The following is a 23368-nucleotide window of genomic DNA, read 5'->3' on the forward strand; positions in this document are numbered from 1 at the left end:
CTTATCAATACTGTTTTGCAAAAAGCCAGGGAGGCTTTGCCGCATTCTTGCCGGGTTAAACAAATATGTTCAATTCATGTTTCCTTTTGCCACCAGCATTAGGATGCCAATTACCAAGAAAAGGAGACTGCTGAGCAGGGAGGTACCCAAATAGCAAGAAGGGGAATAATCAATTAAAACAAATCCGCACATTGATACATGAAGCAGCATTGCAAAATGAAAGGTACTGCAGGTTGTGGGTCATATTGATCAATAGAGCCCATAGAAATTAATATTATATTATTCAAATGAATACAAATGAAACGTGTCTGTAATGTATTTGGATATAGTAGCAACAGTCTTCCCATTACTGTGGCAAATGGGATGTCAGCAGCAATAGCAGAAGCTGGAGTTATGATAGCATTAAAAATCGACATGAGGTGCCAGGAATCTGTCCCTGGAAATGTGTTGTTTATTTGTATGCCTGGAAAATCCAAACTTTACATCATACATGAGCTACCCTGTTTACAGATTGTGCTTCCATAGATTACTCATTGCTTCATGTGACAGCTCAGTGTACTCCCAGAGACCACAGGAAACATGAACCTACAGGACAGACCAAGGAATGTGTGATATGTCCGTCCCCACCATATGCATGTGACCAGCGCACAAGTTATATATAGGATGGTCTAAGGGACAGCAGAGAAAACAGGAGCTAATCTTGGACTAACTGAATCACACACAAGGCCAAGCAAGAGACATTCACAGACAGGACTTCAGGGAAGAAAGCCGCATACAAGACAAGGAAACTAATTCTTAACAGGTGCAAAGAGAATTACAAATAGGTGAGAAAAGGTTGGAGAAGAGTTCCACGTTCAAAGGATTGAGGAGACGTGATTGTGAAAGTGCCATGGATTACAATGCAGATATTATCCGAGACAATAATCCTATGGATAATTTGGAGAAACAGCTCATTTGTCCTATTTGCCTTGAGATGTTTAACAAGCCTGTGGTGATCCTGCCATGCCAACACAACTTGTGCCGGAAATGTGCCAATGACGTGTTTCAGGTGAGAAGATGTGTGTTCTAATAGGGCAGAAAGGAATATGCTTGTCTGTGAGTAAGTCCTCATAAATGCAGCATTTCTCTTGCTTGATGTGATTATGTTTAATACTTTCGGTGAAATCTATTGAAGCTTGGAGAGAGATGAAGTGGAAAGAGATAAAGTACTAACCAATCAGCATCTGTCATGTTACAAGCTGTGTTTGAAAATGCTAGTTAGGAGCTGATTGATTAGTACTTTATCGCTCTCCAAGCTTTGATTAATCAACCCCCCCCCACACACACACTTTATCTAATGCATGGTTTCTGTATTGTGTCATGGATTCATGTGGAACCATGCTGCTTTAGCCTCATTGCCATGAACTCCGAGTCCAACTTGACTCCATTAACCAAGTACAAAACTCTTTGCTTCTGAACTTCCCACTTAATTTCGTATGTTGTGCCTAGTGCAAGGAGTCATGGAGGATCTGCATTACCATGGTCTGTGACCACGTGGTAAAGTGTTCATCTATACCCCTTGTCTATGTTTAGAAACGTAATGTATAGTGACCCCTATCTACAAATGCTTGCAGTGATTATTATTCTGTGCTTTATTTTATTTGTTTTATAGAAATGTCTCTTATTTTATTCCTAGCCTACTGCAAAGCTTTACTGGATAAGTTTTAGCAGCGATTACCCTGTATTTCTGACTTATTGTGTCACTGTAGGCTGGAAACCCATACTGGCCCACACGGACATCTGTATCTGGGGGTAAATTTCGTTGCCCAACTTGTCGTCATGAGGTCATTTTAGACCGACATGGAGTTTATGGGCTACAAAGGAACTTACTTGTGGAGAACATAATAGAGATCTACAAACAGGACTACACAAGGTGGGTATGTCAAAAGTGTCATATCATATTTCCAGGGAAGGAAGTAGCTACAGTTAACACGTGAGAACTGGTAACCTGGGGAACTGGAGGATGTTTTTTGATGTCTCGTAGACAGCCTACTACTGTTCTGCTCACAATGTCACTTTTTCTAATTTACATGTGACTAGCCGACCAGAGAAAAAAAAGGAAAATCACCCAATGTGTGAGAAGCATGAAGATGAGAAGATAAACATATACTGTCTGAGCTGCCAAGTACCAACCTGTTCTATGTGCAAAGTGTTCGGTGCTCATAAAGACTGTGAAGTATCTCCCCTCCAGAATATATACCAGACTCAGAAGGTGAGACATATAGGGCCAAAACAAAATGATCAAATGGGCAAATACAAGTGCCAGCAACAGTTATTGAAATATTAATTACTAGTATATTGGATACTGCATACCCAGGTCACTCTCATCTGGCACCTTCTCTGTCCCACCCCCTCTCTCCCATGGCTACATACTTACCTGTTCCCAGGGGGTTCTCCATCCACTCCAACTAGGCCAGAGTCTGTCCCATTGCTTGCTGCAGTGGTAGCTGTTGGAGGTGGGTGTAGTGCAGGCCCTGACTCCCATTGTGCCTACAGTTTGGCGATGGGACAAATCCTAGGAGATTATTATATTGATCCCAAAACAATTTACAAATTCCACAATAAAATAAGTATGTGTGTGTATATATTATTTCTATACCCAACTGTCCCAATTTAAGCTGATCAGTCCCACTTCTAGGGTGTATATCAGTACTTTTATCCTAACTACAGAAATTTCCATGTGAGTTTCTTCTAGACATATAGACAAACTATAAAACATACAAATTAAAATCTTAGGTAAAGCTGTACATTACTGTAAAACAAAATGACCAGCCCAATTCCTTTGTTCTGGTTCAGCACTCAGTATAATTCCTTTGTTTTTGTTCCTCTGTGCTGCCAGTGCTGCGATACTTCTATCTTTGTACTGTATATCAATGGTGGACACTTATTTATAAGCAGAGCCCTGTCAAGTCACCTGTTATATTTAGAAAGAGTTGACTCTGCAGCCAGGTCTCACAGCTGTGTGGGGGTGGAAGGGCAGAACAGGTTGAAGTAGGATATTTGAGATGAATGCTATGTTATCAAAGGCTCTTCATCACTTTCTTTTTTTTTTGTTTCATCAATCATATTTTTCAACACTCTTGGCTTTCTCTACTGTCAGTTTTTTTTAAATGTATATTCTATTTCACTGTTGCAACAACCTTATTTGTTTCAACTTTAGCAAAATTAACCTTTGTTAAATTGTCTAAATTGTCTTTTTCTAATTTTGGTGCTGTTGCTGTACAGTACATGCTTCTTCCGTTATTTATCTCTAACACCACCCTTACTGCTCCAGTTCAGTCACATTGGACTCATTATTTTGTCGTGTAAAACAGAATGGTGCATTAAGGATCAAAGCTTATAACAATACTATTGTAAATTATATTTAACAGAATGCACATAATCCTTTCATTTTCATTATACATATGTATCACTGTAAAAACCCAAAGGAGATTGGGTGAAGAAAGTCAAGAAACTGAAATAAATCTAAAACTGGTGCATTGGGGCAGATGTATTAAGCCTGGAGAAGGCATAAGGAAGTGATAAACCAGTGATAAGTGCAAGGTGATAAACGTACCAGCCAATCAGCTCCAATATGTAAATTAGCAGGAGCTGATTGGCTGGTGCGTGTATCACCTTGCACTTATCACTGGTTTATCACTTCCTTATGCCGTCTTCAGGCTTAATACATATGCCCCATTGAGTGATGCTGCACAATTAGGAATGAAAAGGATTTTACCTTTTCTCAGGGCAGTTTACCTACGCGTACAAAATATTAGTATATATTCCTCTTTATTATGTTGGTTTCCATTAAGATACATATATTGGGTTATGTAATAGGTTCTGAGATTAAGGAACTAGCAAGTACAAGAATCATATAGATTGTAAACTGGCGAGCATGTCTGTCTGTTATTACCCAGTTTTGTGTTATCACTGTTCTGTAAAGCGCAATGGAATATGCTGCGCTATATAAGCAACTGTTAATAAATAAAGACATACAATGCGAAAATTAAAATCCGCAATCAGTTATAAGCAAAACCAACCTTACAGCTGATTACAGCAATAAATTTAGCTGCAAACTTCCTGAGACCATACCAGTTGCTTAATCTAGGAATTTGTTACATAAGCCCAGTGTCTCTTTCGGTAACTTTTAAGGGCAGTACACTTATTCATGTGAAATGAGCGAGGTGCTAGATTGTGCCCAGGGCCGTGCATCGCAACCGCTGTGGGCAGAGGCGTATCTAGGGTAGGGCGAGTGGGGCACGTGCCCTGGGCGCCTTGGCAGGCCCAGGAGAGGGGGGCGCCGCCGGCGTCCAGGGCATCATGCCCCACTCGCCCCTGTCAACCTTAAATGTGTGGGGAGGAGAGTGCAGCGTCTCTCCCTCCCCTCACCGCCGCTGCCAGCACTAGCAGCGCTGCCAGCAGCGCTGCTGTGTCCGGTCTCCGGCGCTAGCCAATCAGAGCTTGCGGACCGGCTCCTGATTGGCTGCCGGTCCGCAAGCTCTGATTGGCTGGCGAACCGGCGCCAGACAGCCGCCGGAGACCTGGAGCGGCGAGGGGAAGGAGAGGCGCTGCGCTCTCCTCCCCTCACATAGCAACAAGAAGCTACCGGCCGGTAAGTGACCGGGGGGGGGGGGGGGGGCGGTCCGGCGGCACGGGGTGGCTTGTATCTGGCACCAAGTGGGGCCTGGTACTGTGGGGCATGTATCTGGCACTGTCTGTGGGGCAATGTAACTGGCACTGTGGGGCATGTATCTGGCACTGTCTGTGGGGCAATGTAACTGGCACTGTGGGGCAATGTTTCTGGCACCAAATGGGGCATGTAACTGGCACTGAGTGGGGCCTGGCACTGTGGGGCATATATCTGGCACTGTGGGGCAATGTATCTGGCACTGTGGGGCATGTAACTGGCACCAAATGGGGCATGTAACAGGCACTGAGTGGGGCCTGGCACTGTGGGGCATATATCTGGCACTGTGGGGCAATGTATCTGGCACTGTGGGGCATGTAACTGGCACCAAATGGGGCATGTAACTGGCACTGAGTGGGGCCTGGCACTGTGGGGCATGTAACTGGCACTGAGTGGGGCCTGGCACTGTGGGGCATTTAACTGGCACTGTGGGGCAATGTATCTGGCTCTGTGGGGCATGTATCCTGCACTGTGGGGCATTGTATCCGGCACTGTGGGGCAATGTAACTGGCACTGTGGGCAATGTAACTGGCACTGTGGGGCAATGTAACTGGCACTGTGGGGCAATGTAACTGGCACTGAGTGGGGCAATGTATCCGGCACTGTGGGGCAATGTATCCGGCACTGTGGGGCAATGTAACCGGCACTGTGGGGCAATGTAACTGACACTGTGGGGCAATGTAACTGGCACTGTGGGGCAATGTAACTGGCACTGAGTGGGGCAATGTTTTCGGCACTGTGGGGCAATGTATCCGGCACTGTGGGGCAATGTAATTGGCACTGTGGGGCAATGTAACTGGCACTGTGGGGCAATGTAACTGGCACTGAGTGGGGCAATGTATCCGGCACTGTGGGGCAATGTATCCGGCACTGTGGGGCAATGTAACTGGCACTGTGGGGCAATGTAACTGGCACTGTGGGCCATTTTCAGTGGCCACACCCCTTCTGGAGCGTGGTCACACCCCTTCTGGTGTGTGACCACGCCCATTTTTTTCCGACGCGCGCGCACATGATTCTTTTTTTATGTTTTTTTTTTCTGGGGGGGTGGGCGCCATTTTCCATCTTGCCCTGGGCTCCGAAAACCCTAGTTACGCCTTTCGCTGTGGGGCATACACACAAGAGATCCGTACTTAAAATCTGAGAAATCTAGGGGGTCATTCTGAGTTGATCGCTCGCTATCAGTTAGTAGCAGCCGTGCAAATGCATTGCGGCCGCCCACTGGGAAGTGCATTTTCGCTTTGCAGAAGTGTGAATGCCTGTGCAGCAGAGCGCCTGCATAATCTTTGTGTGCAAAACAAGACCAGCCCTGTAGTTACTTATCCTGTGCGTTGATTCTAACGATGGAGGGACGGCTTTTGATGTCACACACCAGCCCAACGAACGCCCAGCCACGCCTGCGTTTCCCCGACACGCCTACGTTTTTCTAAGCACTCCCTGAAAACGGTCAGTTCACACCCAGAAACACCCTCTTTCTGTCAATCACCTTGAGGCCGTCTGTGCGATTGGAATCGTCGCTAGAAGCAGTGCAAAAACCACAATGGACTTTGTACCCGTACGACGCGCGTGCGCATTGCAGCACCTACACATGTGCAGATTAGCCATTTTTTTACACTGATCGCTGCGCAGCGAACAACGGCAGCTAGCGATCAACTCGGAATGACCCCCCTAGTCAGATTGCTTGGATCAGAGGTTCCCAAACGCGGTCCTCAAGGCACCCCAACGGTCCAGGTTTTAAATGTATCCATGCTTTGCCACAAGTGACTTAATTAGCACCTTAGTTAATTTGATTTAACCATCTGTGCTGAGCCATGGATATACCTAAAACCTGGACTGTTGGGGTGCCTTGAGGATCGCATTTGGGAACCTCTGGCTTAGATTTTAAGAAAGGATCTCTCCGTGTGTACCCCCCTTTATTCTAAGACAATATTTGAAATACAGAGACTGAAGTTTTGTTGATAAATTGTTTTACATATGTACAGTGATACTATATAGATGTCATAATACACAGCATGGATTATTATGCTCCAGTAACATGATGTGCCTGTACATTAGCTGATTTTGACTGTCTATTGACTATTAGTGTTAACTTAAATTTCAAGCACAGAGCTTAGAATCTGAATGAAAAATAAAAAGTTAATCATAACTTATATCAGAGTTTCCCAGAATTTGCCATTACATTCCAGGTTTTAAGGATATCCATGCTTGTGTCCAGATGGTTAAATCAAATTGTCTTGGTTACTAATTAAGTCACCTGGGTTCAAGCATATATGTCCATAAAACATGAACTGTAATGGCAGTTTGAAAAGCTGACTTACTTACTACCAACTCCAATCCTTAGGGCCCCTTAAGGCCCATATAGATGGGCCGAAGCGGGGAGAGATGTGTGCTGAGCGAACCGCTCAGCACACATCTCTCCCGCCGCTCAGCACAGCGCGATCTGTGCTGAGCGTGCGGGGGGAGACGAGGGGGGCGCTCACTTCACCCAGCGGGTGAAGTGAGCGACCCGCTAGATTGGCCTGCACAGCAGGCCAATCTAGCAGCAGCGATAGCGATGCGCGGGGCTGCGCATCGCTATCACTGTAGGGGGTACACACAGAGCGATCCTGCTTAAATTCTAAGCAATCTAGTCAGATTGCTTAGAATATCGCTCCGTGAGTACCCCCCTTTACAGTGCATGTTTTACAGATCTCATCAGTGGTACAAGTAAAATAATTCGCTCCACCTATGGATCTTTTAAAATGTGTCAGCCAGTAATGAATACACCTGTGCACCAAGTAGGAGATCTGTAAAACCTGCACTGTTAAGAGTCCCAGAGGACTGGAGTTGGGAAACAGTTGATTAGTGCTATAAGTGCATTTACAAAGGCTTTCAGTTTGACATGTTAGATTACTATAAAGGGGAGAGTGATCTTAAAAAAGTCACTTGCAATGTAAAAGTAATTTTATTATTTATTTTTTTACTTGCATTCTGCTCACAGACAGAACTAAACAGCTGCATATCAATGTTGGTCGCTGGTAATGACAGAATTCAGTCTATCCTTAGCCAGCTGGAGGAGTCATGTAAAACGATAAAGGTACGATAATCTGTGAGGTTACAGTACATGTGTGTTACATTACAAACTCAGACACACTGGAATATTCTTATAACACATTTAGAGATATAAGATGAACATGTAGTTAGTGAGAAAGCCTCTACAGTAATTTGTAACAAAGGAGACCAGCAGCAATTAGAGTTTATCCTTTGGTTCGTAAACTGAGATTGTAATTGGCTGCCTAGTTTTAACTAAAGAATTAGGGGCATTTGTACTAAATAACGTGGAAGTGTCACAATTCTTTTCATTATACACTGCAGCACTGATAATTATGTTTTACAAGATTATCCTCCCTACAGTATGTACTAAATGTAACTCTCTGGGACAGTGGTCACACTAACTGCTGTCCCTGCCAGTTGCATTTTCGGAATATCGACGGAGATTTCTCTGTAATCTTCTGCTGTTGTTATATAAAATTATGTAGACACATAAAATACTGGCTTGATAAATATGCTCCTTAATTTTCTTAATTTGTACAGGAGTGCAGTCAGAAGAAGAAGGAGTCTCTGAATGTACTATTTGAAGAACTAAACAAGATCCTTCAGGAGAAAAAGACAGAGCTTGTGGAGAGGTTATTAGAAGCGGAGGAGGAGAAGCTTACTTTTGTGCATTCACTTGTAATTAGATACCAGGAGCAACTTCAGTCCTCATCAGACCTGCTGCAAAGTGCACTTCAGGCACTGGAACAGCCTGGTCATGCTACCTTCTTGCTGGTGAGTCATTACAGGCCGTATGTCACCTGATTTAATCGTGGTTATGCAATTAGAAAAGATCAAGATTTATAAAAGCATGACATCTTGTTTTAAATTAGCATTTGAACCGGTGAATCATAAACCTCCCAATTTTTTATTATTGCTTATTATAATGATTCTCCTTGCTTACTTTATTATCTGTCCATGTTATAATTTGATGATGAGAATATCATGCTGTCACTGTGACAAAACCACCTTCACACAACCTGTAACATTTATTTTGCTTTCCTACATCACCATTTTTCTTTTTGTTTCTACAGAATTCCAAACAGCTTATTAAAAGGTAAGCACATTATTGATTATCATGCACAACGCCGATGATAGCTCAAATATACACGAGGATAATGCTAACCTTTGCACCTTGTAATTATATAAATATATATATATATATATATATATATATAAAATACTGTCCATAAACTAGAGAATCCCACAGGAACCAAGTTCAGGATAGACCAGCACACTATTAAATCATGAGAAAATCTTTCTGTATTTTTGTAAAGTGCAAAAAATCAAATGCAAATATGCAGCACAAGTAATTCAGCAGCAAAGTGTCATATGCAATAGTATACTCAACATCCCAACAGCCATTTCGTATGCCTTCATCAGGGGATTAATAAACTCAGCATATTTGCTAAAGCACTGCTCATCCTGCAGTGCAATAGAATAAAGTGCCAAGTGCCCAACCGCTGCATTGCACTCGCAGCCTATTTAAACCCAGTGTATAATTACCTGCTTGCCAGCTGTCACCGCCACACGTGGGGAACAGACTGACGTCACTCGGACGTGCCGCTGTGCGCCGCGCTCCGATCGTGATGTCAGAATGACTGGCGTGCCCGCACCTCCCTGCACACCAGGTGCCGGGCAGCGTCACACCGCCACTCCCCCTGGAGAGTCTAAACCCACCAGGTCCTCCCATGGATTACGCCGTCCCCCCAGCGCATCACATGATGCACAGGAGGCGGCGCCCATCCAAGATAGGCTAGCTGTCACGGTCAGCCCGGGACATGAAAGGCCGTCACACAGTGGCCGGAGGGAACCAAGGCGCGCAGGCACAACAAATCTAAATCTGATAATCAACACCAAAAAATAAACATAAAACTAATACAATATCCCTGTCAGTGACTAATGCATCTAAATGAGGCCATCTGTGTAGTACCTTGCACCTTGTAATTATATATATAAAAACAGTGTGCACGTTATTTGGCATGTGAGGAGAAGAAGAAGGCATAAAGGGTGTTTTTTTTTATAAAGGGATAAAGTACCAGCCAACCAGCTCCTAACTGCCATGTTACAGGCTGTGTTTGAAAAATGACGGGGGTTAGAAAATAGACCCCCAAGTGTTGTATCCAACACACATAGGGTTTACTTTTCAAGTGATCCAAATGAAACATTTAGACTTTGTCCATTTCATAGGTAGTGGTGGTTGTGGTGCAGATTCTTAGAAATTAAAAGTAGTATTAAACTTGCTATTCATTTTCTTAAAAACTCTATTGGCTGATGTCAGCCTACATTTATACACAGGTTAACAATATTAAATTAACTAAAATAATGCCACGGAGATGTATTGGTGTGGAAAAGGGTCAGCTTTATTTATAAAGGGGGGGGGGGAGAAGTATGGTGGCGAAGAGAGTGCAACCCTTCACACAGTGCTTTATCTATTAAAGTACGCCATGCTTAAATGGGGGCCAACTGCCAGCCCATCACCAACAACTCAAGGGGCGAAATTCAAATGTACTGGTGGTCAGCAGATGGCGCCGAAAGGAGCTATTAAATTGTATCCCCTGGGGGTGTGAGTTAAATGTGTGAAAAGTGACCCATTTGGGTACCCAAATGGCACTTTTCGGGACCCTTCGCATTAATTTAGTGTGGTTTAGCTGCTTAACATGGCTAAACACGACACTAAGAAGCACGATCTGTCTGTGTGATTATGGGGGTCAATTGAATATCGCCCCTGTGATCTCCCATCACTTTTAACGGGAGATCCGGGGTGATAACAATTGAATTCCCCCTAAGGTATCAAAACTCCCTTCCCAATGACACAAAAGAAGCCCAACTGGACCAGTGGTGGCGATGACCTCCAGTAGGGTAGAATCAGACTAACCCATATATTGGCGAGGAGAGCGTATCAAGACCTAAAACAAGACAGCCACTACTACCGTTCTTTCTCACAACAATAAAGCTGACAGCCATCAAAATAATAATAAAATGGAGGGAGTATGGGAACGTCTGAAGAACAAAGAGACTTAACGGGCCATGAAACAATAGTATAAAGTACAAACCACACCCTAGACACACCTCTCAAATCCTGATAGGTCAGAGTAAAAAAAACATGCCATGACCCAAAACGAAGCTTTCTAACAAAATTTACCCTTGCTGCTAAATGTACAGTATGCTGAAACATCTTGGAGGCTCAAATTCAGCCAGGCTTAGCAATTGTCTTTTGTCTCCTTATTTGTAGAATTATGGAGGCATTTAAAGAGTGTCAGCTTGAGAAGACTGAACCTGGTTTTGAGAATATGGACCATTTTACTTTGGACATGGATCATGTTAAAGATTGCATGAGAAGCATTGATTTTAGCACAAGTAAGTGTTGTGTTAAAACTTAGTTTAGATTGCTATGAAGTTAGAGTGTACCGTAACAGAATGGTATCTCAGAGCCTTTTAGTCTGTTCTTACAAATGGATAACTATACAACATAATAATTTTCATGTGGCACAGCAAAACACTTAATTAACATATCTTGCAGGTTATAAATATGAAGCGGAAGAGGAGGATATTGAGGAATATGAAGAGACAGAAGAAGAAAGACCTGAAGGTAAGAAATTACTTCATCACTTTAAAAAAAACAAAAAACAACTGCATCAATATTTTCAGCTATGTATCATTACTTTTTGGATGATGTTATACCCTAATATTCTATATACAGCCCATAGTTCTTACCAACAATGTATTTACAAATAGAAATAAGAGACAGAACAATAGTCTGGTTATGTATGTTTGTATTTTATATGTAAAATCACTTAAAAAATGGTTGTTCTTTCAGTTTTGCAAAATCTGTGTATGTGTGTGTGTGTGTGTATATATATATATATATATATATATCACAAATAGAAATGGATTCTCGTGGGAGCCAATATGCCTTTTGTATGACAATAATTAAAAGTTTTTATTGTACAGAAACAAACGATATTTATCCTAAGCGTTCGTTATTGACACAACCTTCTAAAAATTCATATAAAACAATATTACAATCTTATACTTAAATTACAGTTGGATGTGAGGATTTTACAGCCAGGTGATCACAGTCAGAACTCGAAATGGATGTATCTCCAACCAGATGTTTGTGATAAGGACTTTGTTAACCAGACGTTGCAAAGCCCAACGCGTTTCGTCCGTTAGGACTTCATCAGGGGTTTGGAATCAGTTCTTATAGTAGGAGTGATTACCATTGATTAGAAAGGTTTAGAATATCCAATGATTACATCCAATCACATATTCAATTCGATAAATATAATATCTAGATAGACTTCAAAAAAATATATATAAATTTGGTTTAAATTAGATGATGTTACGTTCCCTATTTTCAATCAAGAATGGTGGAACCTTATAGTCTACCTCTGTTTATACATGTCACCAAACAAAGAACTTAGGAAAATTTCAAATCCTGAACGAAACTATTCCTTTTTACAGGAACAAGTGCAACCTCACTGAATCCCAACTACAGCTGTAGTTGGGATTCAGTGAGGTTGCACTTGTTCCTGTAAAAAGGAATAGTTTCGTTCAGGATTTGAAATTTTCCTAAGTTCTCTGTTTGGTGACATGTATAAACAGAGGTAGACTATAAGGTTCCACCATTCTTGATTGAAAATAGGGAACGTAACATCATCTAATTTAAACCAAATTTATATATATTTTTTTGAAGTCTATCTAGATATTATATTTATCGAATTGAATATGTGATCGGATGTAATCATTGGATATTCTAAACCTTTCTAATCAATGGTAATCACTCCTACTATAAGAACTGATTCCAAACCCCTGATGAAGTCCTAACGGACGAAACGCGTTGGGTTTTGCAACGTCTGGTTAACAAAGTCCTTATCACAAACATCTGGTTGGAGATACATCCATTTCGAGTTCTGACTGTGATCACCTGGCTGTAAAATCCTCACATCCAACTGTAATTTAAGTATAAGATTGTAATATTGTTTTATATGAATTTTTAGAAGGTTGTGTCAATAACGAACGCTTAGGATAAATATCGTTTGTTTCTGTACAATAAAAACTTTTAATTATTGTCATACAAAAGGCATATTGGCTCCCATGAGTATCCATTTCTATTTGTAATCTACTTTTAATACCTTATCTGACAGAGGGTATTTCTTGTTGGTTGGAGACTAGAGGTATAGCGCAAGATATTAGGGTTGATTTTTTGTTTTGTGTATATATATATATATATCCATTCGGTCCACACTCACTGCTGCAGTCCACAACATAGGCGGTGCTCCATAAAGGGCTCCAAAAGAAGTCCGAAATATATCCAGGAAAATACAGGCACTCACCACTTCCTTGTTGAAGAAAAGATTTATTACCACTCACAGATGTGTCTCACATAGAGACGGTCAACAGCGTGTCAGCAAATTGAGTGCCTGTATTTTCCTGGATATATATATATATATATATATATATATATATATATAATGGCTGCAGGCATGGCACTCCTCAGGCTAAACCATATATACAGGAGATCTTGGGGGTCATTCCGAGTTGATTGTAGCTGTGCATAATTTTGCACAGCTACGATCAACTTTCCTGACATGCGGGGGGACGCCCAGCACGGGGCTAGCCCACCCCGCATGTCAGTCCGGCCACCCTTGCAGAAGTGCAAAGGCATCGCACAGCGGCGATGCCTTTGCACTTCAGGAGTAACTCCCGGCCAGCGCAGCTTTAGCGAGCTGGCCGGGAGCTACTCCTCGCTCCCCAGCCTGCAGCGGCTGCGTATGACGTCACATAGCCCTTGCGGCCCGCCCCCCATTCGGTACGGCCACGCCTGCATTGGCCGGACTGCGCCTACGAAACGGCGGCCACACACCGCCGTTTCGCCCCCTCCTGCCCATCGATCGCCTCTGCCTGTCAATCAGGCAGAGGCCATCGCTGTCCTGCCACGGCCATCGGCCGTGCCGCATGCGCAGGCGCACAAGGCACTGGCACCTGCGCAGCAGGGAACTGTTCGCTCTGCTGCATGAAAATGCAGCGAGCGAACAGGTCGGAATGACCCCCCTTATCTTAAATAATGCATTTCACCCTGTGATCAGCAGCGTCCGGAAAGCTGGAAACAGCGCATAACTGATGACGTCAATCATGGTATATCATCCTCAGTGCTCCCATCACCATAGTTACAACGGCAACACTGTAAGGGCACAATCAAGTTCAAACAAAATATAAATGTAGAAGAAAAAAAAAATATATATATATATTAGTGATGTGCACCGGACATTTTTCGGGTTTTGTGTTTTGGTTTTGGATTCGGTTCCGCGGCCGTGTTTTGGATTCGGACGCGTTTTGGCAAAACCTCACCGAAAATTTTTTGTCGGATTCGGGTGTGTTTTGGATTCGGGTGTTTTTTACAAAAAAAACTAAAATACAGCTTAAATCATAGAATTTGGGGGTCATTTTGATCCCATAGTATTATTAACCTCAATAACCATAATTTCCACTCATTTCCAGTCTATTCTGAACACCTCACACCTCACAATATTATTTTTAGTCCTAAAATTTAAACCGAGGTCGCTGGATGGCTAAGCTAAGCGACACAAGTGGCCGACACAAACACCTGGCCCATCTAGGAGTGGCACTACAGTGTCAGGCAGGATGGCACTTCAAAAAAATTGTCCCCAAACAGCACATGATGCAAAGAAAAAAAGAGGCGCACCAAGGTCGCTGTGTGACTAAGCTAAGCGACACAAGTGGCCGACACAAACACCTGGCCCATCTAGGAGTGGCACTGCAGTGTCAGACAGGATGGCACTTCAAAAAAATAGTCCCCAAACAGCACATGATGCAAAGAAAAATGAAAGAAAAAAGAGGTGCAAGATGGAATTGTCCTTGGGCCCTCCCACCCACCCTTATGTTGGTTTGGGCCCCCACCAAAAAAAGAAGCAATCAATCTCTCCTTGCACAAACTGGCTCTACAGAGGCAAGATGTCCACCTCATCATCATCCTCCGATTCCTCACCCCTTTCACTGTGTACATCCCCCTCCTCACAGATCATTAATTCGTCCCCACTGGAATCCACCATCTCAGGTCCCTGTGTACTTTGTGGAGGCAATTGCTGCTGGTGAATGTCTCCACGGAGGAATTGATTATAATTCATTTTGATGAACATCATCTTCTCCACATTTTCTGGAAGTAACCTCGTACGCCGATTGCTGACAAGGTGAGCGACTGCACTAAAAACTCTTTCGGAGTACACACTGGAGGGAGGGCAACTTAGGTAGAATAAAGCCAGTTTGTGCAAGGGCCTCCAAATTGCCTCTTTTTCCTGCCAGTATACGTACGGACTGTCTGACGTGCCTACTTGGATGCGGTCACTCATATAATCCTCCACCATTCTTTCAATGGTGAGAGAATCATATGAAGTGACAGTAGACGACATGTCAGTAATCGTTGGCAGGTCCTTCAGTCCGGACCAGATGTCAGCACTCGCTCCAGACTGCCCTGCATCACCGCCAGCGGGTGGGCTCGGAATTCTTAGCCTTTTCCTCGCACCCCCAGTTGCGGGAGAATGTGAAGGAGGAGATGTTGACGGGTCACGTTCCGCTTGACTTGACAATTTTCTCACCAGCAGGTCTTTGAACCTCTGCAGACTTGTGTCTGCCGGAAAGAGAGATACAACGTAGGTTTTAAATCTAGGATCGAGCACGGTGGCCAAAATGTAGTGCTCTGATTTCAACAGATTGACCACCCGTGAATCCTGGTTAAGCGAATTAAGAGCTCCATCCACAAGTCCCACATGCCTAGCGGAATCGCTCTGTTTTAGCTCCTCCTTCAATGTCTCCAGCTTCTTCTGCAAAAGCCTGATGAGGGGAATGACCTGACTCAGGCTGGCAGTGTCTGAACTGACTTCACGTGTGGCAAGTTCAAAGGGTTGGAGAACCCTGCACAACGTTGAAATCAATCTCCACTGCGCTTGAGTCAGGTACATTCCCCCTCCTTTGCCTATATCGTGGGCAGATGTATAGGCTTGAATGGCCTTTTGCTGCTCCTCCATCCTCTGAAGCATATAGAGGGTTGAATTCCACCTCGTTACCACCTCTTGCTTCAGATGATGGCAGGGCAGGTTCAGGACTGTTTGGTGGTGCTCCAGTCTTCTGTATGCGGTGGCTGAATGCCGAAAGTGGCCCGCAATTCTTCGGGCCACCGACAGCATCTCTTGCACGCCCCTGTTGTTTTTTAAATAATTCTGCACCACCAAATTCAATGTATGTGCAAAACATGGGACGTGCTGAAATTTGCCCAGATGTAATGCACGCACAATATTGCTGGCGTTGTCCGATGTCACAAATCCCCAGGAGAGTCCAATTGGGGTAAGCCATTCTGCGATGATCTTCCTCAGTTTCCGTAAGAGGTTGTCAGCTGTGTGCCTCTTCTGGAAAGCTTGTGATACTGTTATGCACACCAGTGCCTGCAGGAATGTACTGGTGTTTGAACTGTTATGCACACCAGTGCCTGCAGGAATGTACTGGTGTCTGAACGGATAGGGATGCAAAACAAATGAACTCAGAGACAGACTGGGGAATATGACATAACGTACACAGAAGGTGATGGGGTAACAAAATAAACACAAAGTGAACAGAGAAGCCCAGAGGCTAAGAAACTGGGTGTCTCCCTAGTATTAGTAATGCTCAGATGGAAAAAGCAAGATGTTGTGTTTTAATACGTAGAGAACCCAAAATGCTGTTGCTAAGGGCAACAGCAAAACCCTAAAGGGTTACCAACGGGTGTGGCAGTAAACTCCTTGGTCAGAGATGGAATGATAGACACAAGGAGAGTCTCCACAATCCTAATCCTCACTTGTAGTGCACAGGTTCAGCTTACTGCCACTAAACTGACCCCTGATCACCTTGCACAGTGAGACAGGATTTAGGCAGGCAATTCTGAGAATACAGCCGCAAACTTGCTAAGTTCACAGAGTAGCAAAAGAACCCCAGCAAGTTAAACGACTGAGTCCAGTCTTACTGCTAGGTCTGGATTGGCAGAGTGTAATACCAAATCCCCAGGCCTATTTGCAGTAAGCAACAACAAATACAAAGCTACACAGTACTGGCTAACTTTTAGGAACTGACTAACCAACAAAGATTCAGCAGCATCTGCTTAACCTGAGAAGAGGCCTTATATAGCAGGTGCTGTCCACGCCTCACTCAGACCTCACAGACTGTGAGCACAAAAACCAGCACCGGATCCCCTGCCGTGCATAGAGCCTGTAACCACTGCACAGCAAAAGACCCGAACCGGAGTATCAGCTGCGCTCAGGTTACTCCGCTAGCACTTGTCTCCCGGTTGCCATGACGATGTGGCAGCACAGGGCAGGAGACCCTAACAGTACCCCCCCTCTGACGAGGGGTCAAAGAACCCCTACCACCGGGTTTATCGGGGAACTGCGAGAAGAAAGAGCGTATCAGTCTGGGGGCATGAAGATCACAACTGCGCACCCACGACCGCTCCTCCGGGCCATACCCCTTCCAGTGCACCAAAAATGACAGCCGACCCTGAACCATCTTGGAGTCAAGAATCCTTTCAACAACAAACTCCTTCTTGCCACGTATCAGAAGAGGAGAAGGTCTTCCACTGGAAGAAGGATTACTAATCGCCCGTTTTAAAAGGGAACAATGAAATGTTTTATTGATACCCAAAGAACGGGGCAGATCTAACTGAAATGCCACCGGATTGATAACCCTGGTGATCTTATAAGGGCCGATGAACCGGGGGCCTAACTTATGAGATGGCTGTCTCAACTTCAAATTCTTGGTAGACAACCAGACGAAGTCTCCTAATTTGAAGCTGCAGGGTCTTTTCCGCTTATCAAAAACCCTTTTGGTCACTAATGACACAGACACAAGGGCTTTCTTCACTTTCCTCCAAATACCTCTAAGGACCGAAACCACAGAGGAACCACCAGGCGTGGAGTCCAGGGGGTCAAAAGAATTGGCCTTAGGATGATGCCCATACACACAAAGGAAGGGAGAGATCCCTGTAGCAGAGTGAGCCGCGTTGTTATAGGCAAACTCCGCCATGGACAGATGAGCAACCCAGTCAGTCTGACACTTGGAGACATAACACCTGAGGAACTGCTCCAAGGACTGGTTCACCCTTTCAGTCTGCCCATTAGACTGCGGATGGTAGCCTGACGACAAGCTGACAGAAATCTGGAGATCGGAACAAAATGCCCTCCAGAATTTGGCCACAAACTGGGATCCGCGGTCAGAGACCACATCAAGTGGCAACCCGTGGAGACGCACAACATGCAGCATAAATAATTCAGACAGGCGTCTGGCCGATGGCAGCCCAACCAGTGGAACGAAGTGCGCCATCTTCGAAAACCTGTCAACGACAACCCAGATGGCTGTCATCCCCGAGGATTTGGGCAAGTCCACCACAAAATCCATTGAAATGTGGGTCCATGGCTTAGATGGGATAGAGAGTGGATGTAATGGGCCAACAGGAACCCCTCTAGGAGTCTTATTTCGGGCACAGATGTCACATGCCCGAACCCACTGATCCACATCCTTAGCCACCGAGGGCCACCACACCGCCCTAGATAGCAACTCCCGAGTTCTGGCAATACCCGGGTGACCTGCCGACTTCTTGGCATGGAATTCCAGGAACACTCGCTGTCTTAACCTAGGAGGCACAAACAAAAGACCTACCGGAAGGTCTGGAGGAGCCTGCTCCTGTGCTCTAAGGACTAATGATAAGAGGTCCTGGGTAATGCCCACTTTAATACATGATGGGGACACAATGGGCAACGGCTCCTCGTGGTCTCCTGGATTGGAGCAAAATTCCGCGAGAGCGCATCAGCCTTGATGTTTTTTGACCCAGGGCGATATGTTATCAAAAAATTAAAGCGAGCAAAAAACAAAGCCCATCGTGCCTGCCTGGCATTGAGACGCTTCGCTGACTCTAAATATGCCAGATTCTTATGGTCGGTGAAAATTGAGACCACAAACTTAGCCCCCTCAAGCCAGTGTCTCCACTCCTCGAGTGCATCCTTAATAGCCAACAATTCCCGGTTACCCACGTCATAATTCATCTCGGCAGGCGAAAATTTACGGGAAAAGTAAGCACAGGGATGAAGGCGATTATCAGACACTCCCATCTGAGAGAGCACTGCCCCAATACCCATCTCAGAGGCATCCACCTCCACCACAAAAGGACGCTCTGGATCTGGGTGTCGCAGCACCTTGGCCGATACAAATGCCCTTTTGAGACGGGCAAAAGCCGCTTTAGCCTCACTAGACCAGTGAGCAACATCCGCCCCTTTCTTAGTGAGTGCCACCAAGGGCGCCACTATAGACGAAAATCCAGCGATAAATCGTCTATAAAAATTTGCAAAGCCCAGGAAACGCTGAAGCGCCTTCAAACTAGTGGGCTGCACCCAATCCAGGACTGCCTGTACCTTGGAACCCTCCATTTGGAAACCTTCTGGGGAGATAATATATCCTAGAAATGCGATTTGCTGAACTTCAAATTCGCACTTCTCCAGCTTCGCCCCAAGCTGGTGGTCTCTGAGTTTCCGGAGGACTAAGCGTACATGCTTCCGATGTTCCTCCAGGGAATGGGAGAAGATTAGGATGTCATCTAAGTATACAACTAAGAATCTATCCAAATATTCCCTGAGTACATCATTCATGAAATCCTGGAAGACTGCCGGGGCATTACAGAGCCCAAAAGGCATCACCAAATATTCATAATGCCCTGAGTGGGTATTAAAGGCAGTCTTCCATTCATCCCCCTCTCTTATTCGGATTAGATTGTATGCACCGCGTAGGTCAATCTTAGAAAAAATGGTGGCAGTACGAAGCTGGTCAAACAAGACCGAAATGAGAGGCAGTGGGTATGAGTTTTTAATCGTGATACGGTTCAATTCCCTGAAGTCGATGCAGGGTCGCAACGAACCGTCCATTTTACCCACGAAGAAGAACCACGACGCAACTGGAGACTGTGAAGGTCTGATAAATCCCTTAGCCAAGTTCTCCTGAATGTACTCTGCCATAGCCTGAGTTTCAGGACGTGACAGGGAGTACAACCTGCTCTTGGGAAGCTTAGCATTTGGCAACAAATCAATGGCACAGTCATAGGGGCGATGGGGAGGTAGTACCTCTGCAACTTTTTTGGAGAACACGTCCGCAAAATCTGCATAACACCCTGGCAATCCTGGCAAACTTAGCTGCGAGAGCCTGACTGGAAGGCTCAAGCAACTCCTGAAACAATCAGTACCCCAACTAAGAATCTCCCCAGAGACCCAGTCAAATTGAGGATTGTGGGCCCTTAACCAGGGTAACCCCAACACCAATGGGGCAAAAGTACAGACAGTCACATAAAAGGACAATTTTTCAGAGTGTGTGGCTCCAATAAACAAAGAAATCTGGCTAGTGCAAGAGGTAATTTTACCTTGGGATAATGGTTCCCCGTTTAACCCACAAATCTCAATTTCCGATGCCAAGGGTACTAAGGGAACAGAGTGTTTCAGGGCGAATTGGCGGTCCATAAAAACCCCGTCGGCCCCACTGTCCACAAAGGCCTCAGTCTTGACAGTTTGACCGAGGATCTTCAAGGTCACCGGAATGATAAAAGTCTTCTTGGGAAATTCTGACTTCTGGCCTGACAGGATATTTCCCATCACCCTCAGGCCCTGAAGTTTTCCGGCTTTTCTGGGCATGATACTACCACATGACCTTTATTCCCACAGTACAAACACAACCCCTGCTGTCTCCTCCACGTCTTCTCACGCGAGGAGAGGCGGGTAGCCCCAATCTGCATAGGCTCCTCGGAAAATTCCTCAGAGTCTGAGGTTCCCTTGGGAAAGAAGGAAACCTCGGTCTCCCTTTCAAGCCTACGCTCTCTCAGCCGTCTATCCACCCGGATGGATAACTGCATGAGCTGATCCAAGCTATCAGGCAAGGGATATTGAACCAGTTGGTCTTTTATCTGGTTAGAAAGACCTCTTCGGTACTGGTGTCTCAGGGCTGGGTCATTCCACTGGGTATCATGGGCCAACCTCCGAAACTCCATACAGTAAACCTCAACTGGCCTTCGCCCTTGCTTAAGGATCGAAATCTGAGCCTCGGCTGAGGCCGTCTTGTCAGGGTCATCATACAGCATGCCCAGTGCCGTAAAAAAAGCATCAACACTTTTAAGCGACGGACAGTCAGGCTGCAACCCATATGCCCAGACCTGTGGGTCTCCTTGTAGCAAGGAAATCACTATGCCCACCCGCTGAATCTCCGACCCAGAAGACTGAGGCCTAAGCCGGAAGTATAGCTTGCAGCTCTCCTTGAAACAAAAGAACTGCGAGCGATCTCCAGAAAAACGATCCGGGAGATTTACTTTCGGCTCCTTAACCCCTGAAGGTGCTGCTGCTGCGGGAGCTCTGCCAGCGGCCTGGGAGGTGTGCATTTTAATGGACAAATCATTAAATTGTCGAGTCAGGACCTGCACCTGATCGACCACCTGTTGCAACGTATTTTGAGGGGTATGCTCCATATTCCCACAAAATTTCAACAGGAGTATTAGGCTGCTGAATATGTTATGCACACCAGTGCCTGCAGGAATGTACTGGTGTTTGAACTGTTATGCACACCAGTGCCTGCAGGAATGTACTGGTGTCTGAACGGATAGGGATGCAAAACAAATGAACTCAGAGACAGACTGGGGAATATGACATAACGTACACAGAAGGTGATGGGGTAACAAAATAAACACAAAGTGAACAGAGAAGCCCAGAGGCTAAGAAACTGGGTGTATCCCTAGTATTAGTAATGCTCAGATGGAAAAAGCAAGATGTTGTGTTTTAATATGTAGAGAACCCAAAATGCTGTTGCTAAGGGCAACAGCAAAACCCTAAAGGGTTACCAACGGGTGTTGCAGTAAACTCCTTGGTCAGAGATGGAATGATAGACACAAGGAGAGTCTCCACAATCCTAATCCTCACTTGCAGTGCACAGGTTCAGCTTACTGCCACTAAACTGACCCCTGATCACCTTGCACAGTGAGACAGGATTTAGGCAGGCAATTCTGAGAATACAGCCGCAAACTTGCTAAGTTCACAGAGTAGCAAAAGAACCCCAGCAAGTTAAACGACTGACTCCAGTCTTACTGCTAGGTCTGGATTGGCAGAGTGTAATACCAAATCCCCAGGCCTATTTGCAGTAAGCAACAACAAATACAAAGCTACACAGTACTGGCTAACTTTTAGGAACTGACTAACCAACAAAGATTCAGCAGCATCTGCTTAACCTGAGAAGAGGCCTTATATAGCAGGTGCTGTCCACGCCCCACTCAGACCTCACAGACTGTGAGCACAAAAACCAGCACCGGATCCCCTGCCGTGCACAGAGCCTGTAACCACTGCACAGCAAAAGACCCGAACCGGAGTATCAGCTGCGCTCAGGTTACTCCGCTAGCACTTGTCTCCCGGTTGCCATGACGACGTGGCAGCACAGGGCAGGAGACCCTAACAGATACAAAGCGTAGCCTGCCTAGGAACGAGTTGGCGTTTGCGAGATGCTGCTACTGGTGCTGCCGCTGCTGTTCTTGCTGCGGGAGGCAATACATCTACCCAGTGGGCTGTCACAGTCATATAGTCCTGAGTCTGCCCTGCTCCACTTGTCCACATGTCCGTGGTTAAGTGGACATTGGGTACAACTGCATTTTTTAGGACACTGGTGAGTCTTTTTCTGAGGTCTGTGTACATTTTCGGTATCGCCTGCCTAGAGAAATGGAACCTAGATGGTATTTGGTACCGGGGACACAGTACCTCAATCAAGTCTTTAGTTGCCTCTGAATTAACGGTGGATACCGGAACCACGTTTCTCACCGCCCAGGCTGCCAAGGCCTGAGTTATCTGCTTTGCAGCAGGATGACTGCTGTGATATTTCATCTTCCTCGCAAAGGACTGTTGGACAGTCAATTGCTTACTGGAAGTAGTACAAGTGGTCTTCCGACTTCCCCTCTGGGATGACGATCGACTCCCAGCAGCTACAACAGCAGCGCCAGCAGCAGTAGGCGTTACACTCAAGGATGCATCGGAGGAATCTCAGGCAGGAGAGGACTCGTCAGACTTGCCAGTGACATGGCCTGCAGGACTATTGGCTTTCCTGGGTAAGGAGGAAATTGACACTGAGGGAGTTGGTGGTGTGGTTTGTAGGAGCTTGGTTACAAGAGGAAGGGATTTAGTGGTCAGTGGACTGCTTCCGCTGTCACCCAAAGTTTTTGAACTTGTCACTGACTTATGATGAATGCGCTGCAGGTGACGTATAAGGGAGGATGTTCCGAGGTGGTTAACGTCCTTACCCCTACTTATTACAGCTTGACAAAGGCAACACACGGCTTGACACCTGTTGTCCGCATTTGTGTTGAAATAATTCCACACCGAAGAGCTGATTTTTTTTGTATTTTGACCAGGCATGTCAATGGCCATATTCGTCCCACGGACAACAGGTGTCTCCCCGGGTGCCTGACTTAATCAAACCACCTCACCATCAGAATCCTCCTTGTCAATTTCCTCCCCAGCGCCAGCAAAACCCATATCCTCA

General features: G+C 45.2%; 1 protein-coding gene across 2 annotated transcripts in view; it reads left to right on the forward strand.

Moving 5' to 3' along the window:
* Positions 1-672: 672 nt before the first annotated feature.
* The window catches only part of TRIM63 (tripartite motif containing 63), a 28455-nt gene continuing 5759 nt past the window's right edge, over positions 673-23368 (forward strand). Inside the window, exons 1-8 of one of the 2 annotated variants that reach the window (XM_063954757.1) lie at positions 674-1048; positions 1749-1912; positions 2080-2251; positions 7686-7781; positions 8279-8512; positions 8812-8834; positions 11013-11137; positions 11301-11369. In XM_063954757.1, the coding sequence (XP_063810827.1) occupies positions 890-1048; positions 1749-1912; positions 2080-2251; positions 7686-7781; positions 8279-8512; positions 8812-8834; positions 11013-11137; positions 11301-11369 (1042 nt within the window). In that variant the 5' untranslated portion in view covers positions 674-889. Of the gene's footprint in view, positions 1049-1748; positions 1913-2079; positions 2252-7685; positions 7782-8278; positions 8513-8811; positions 8835-11012; positions 11138-11300; positions 11370-23368 lie in introns of both variants that reach the window. The other variant, XM_063954758.1, reaches the window with a different exon arrangement.

Source organism: Pseudophryne corroboree, chromosome 2 (genome assembly GCF_028390025.1).
Source record: "Pseudophryne corroboree isolate aPseCor3 chromosome 2, aPseCor3.hap2, whole genome shotgun sequence".
NCBI classification, from domain to species: Eukaryota; Metazoa; Chordata; class Amphibia; order Anura; family Myobatrachidae; genus Pseudophryne; species Pseudophryne corroboree.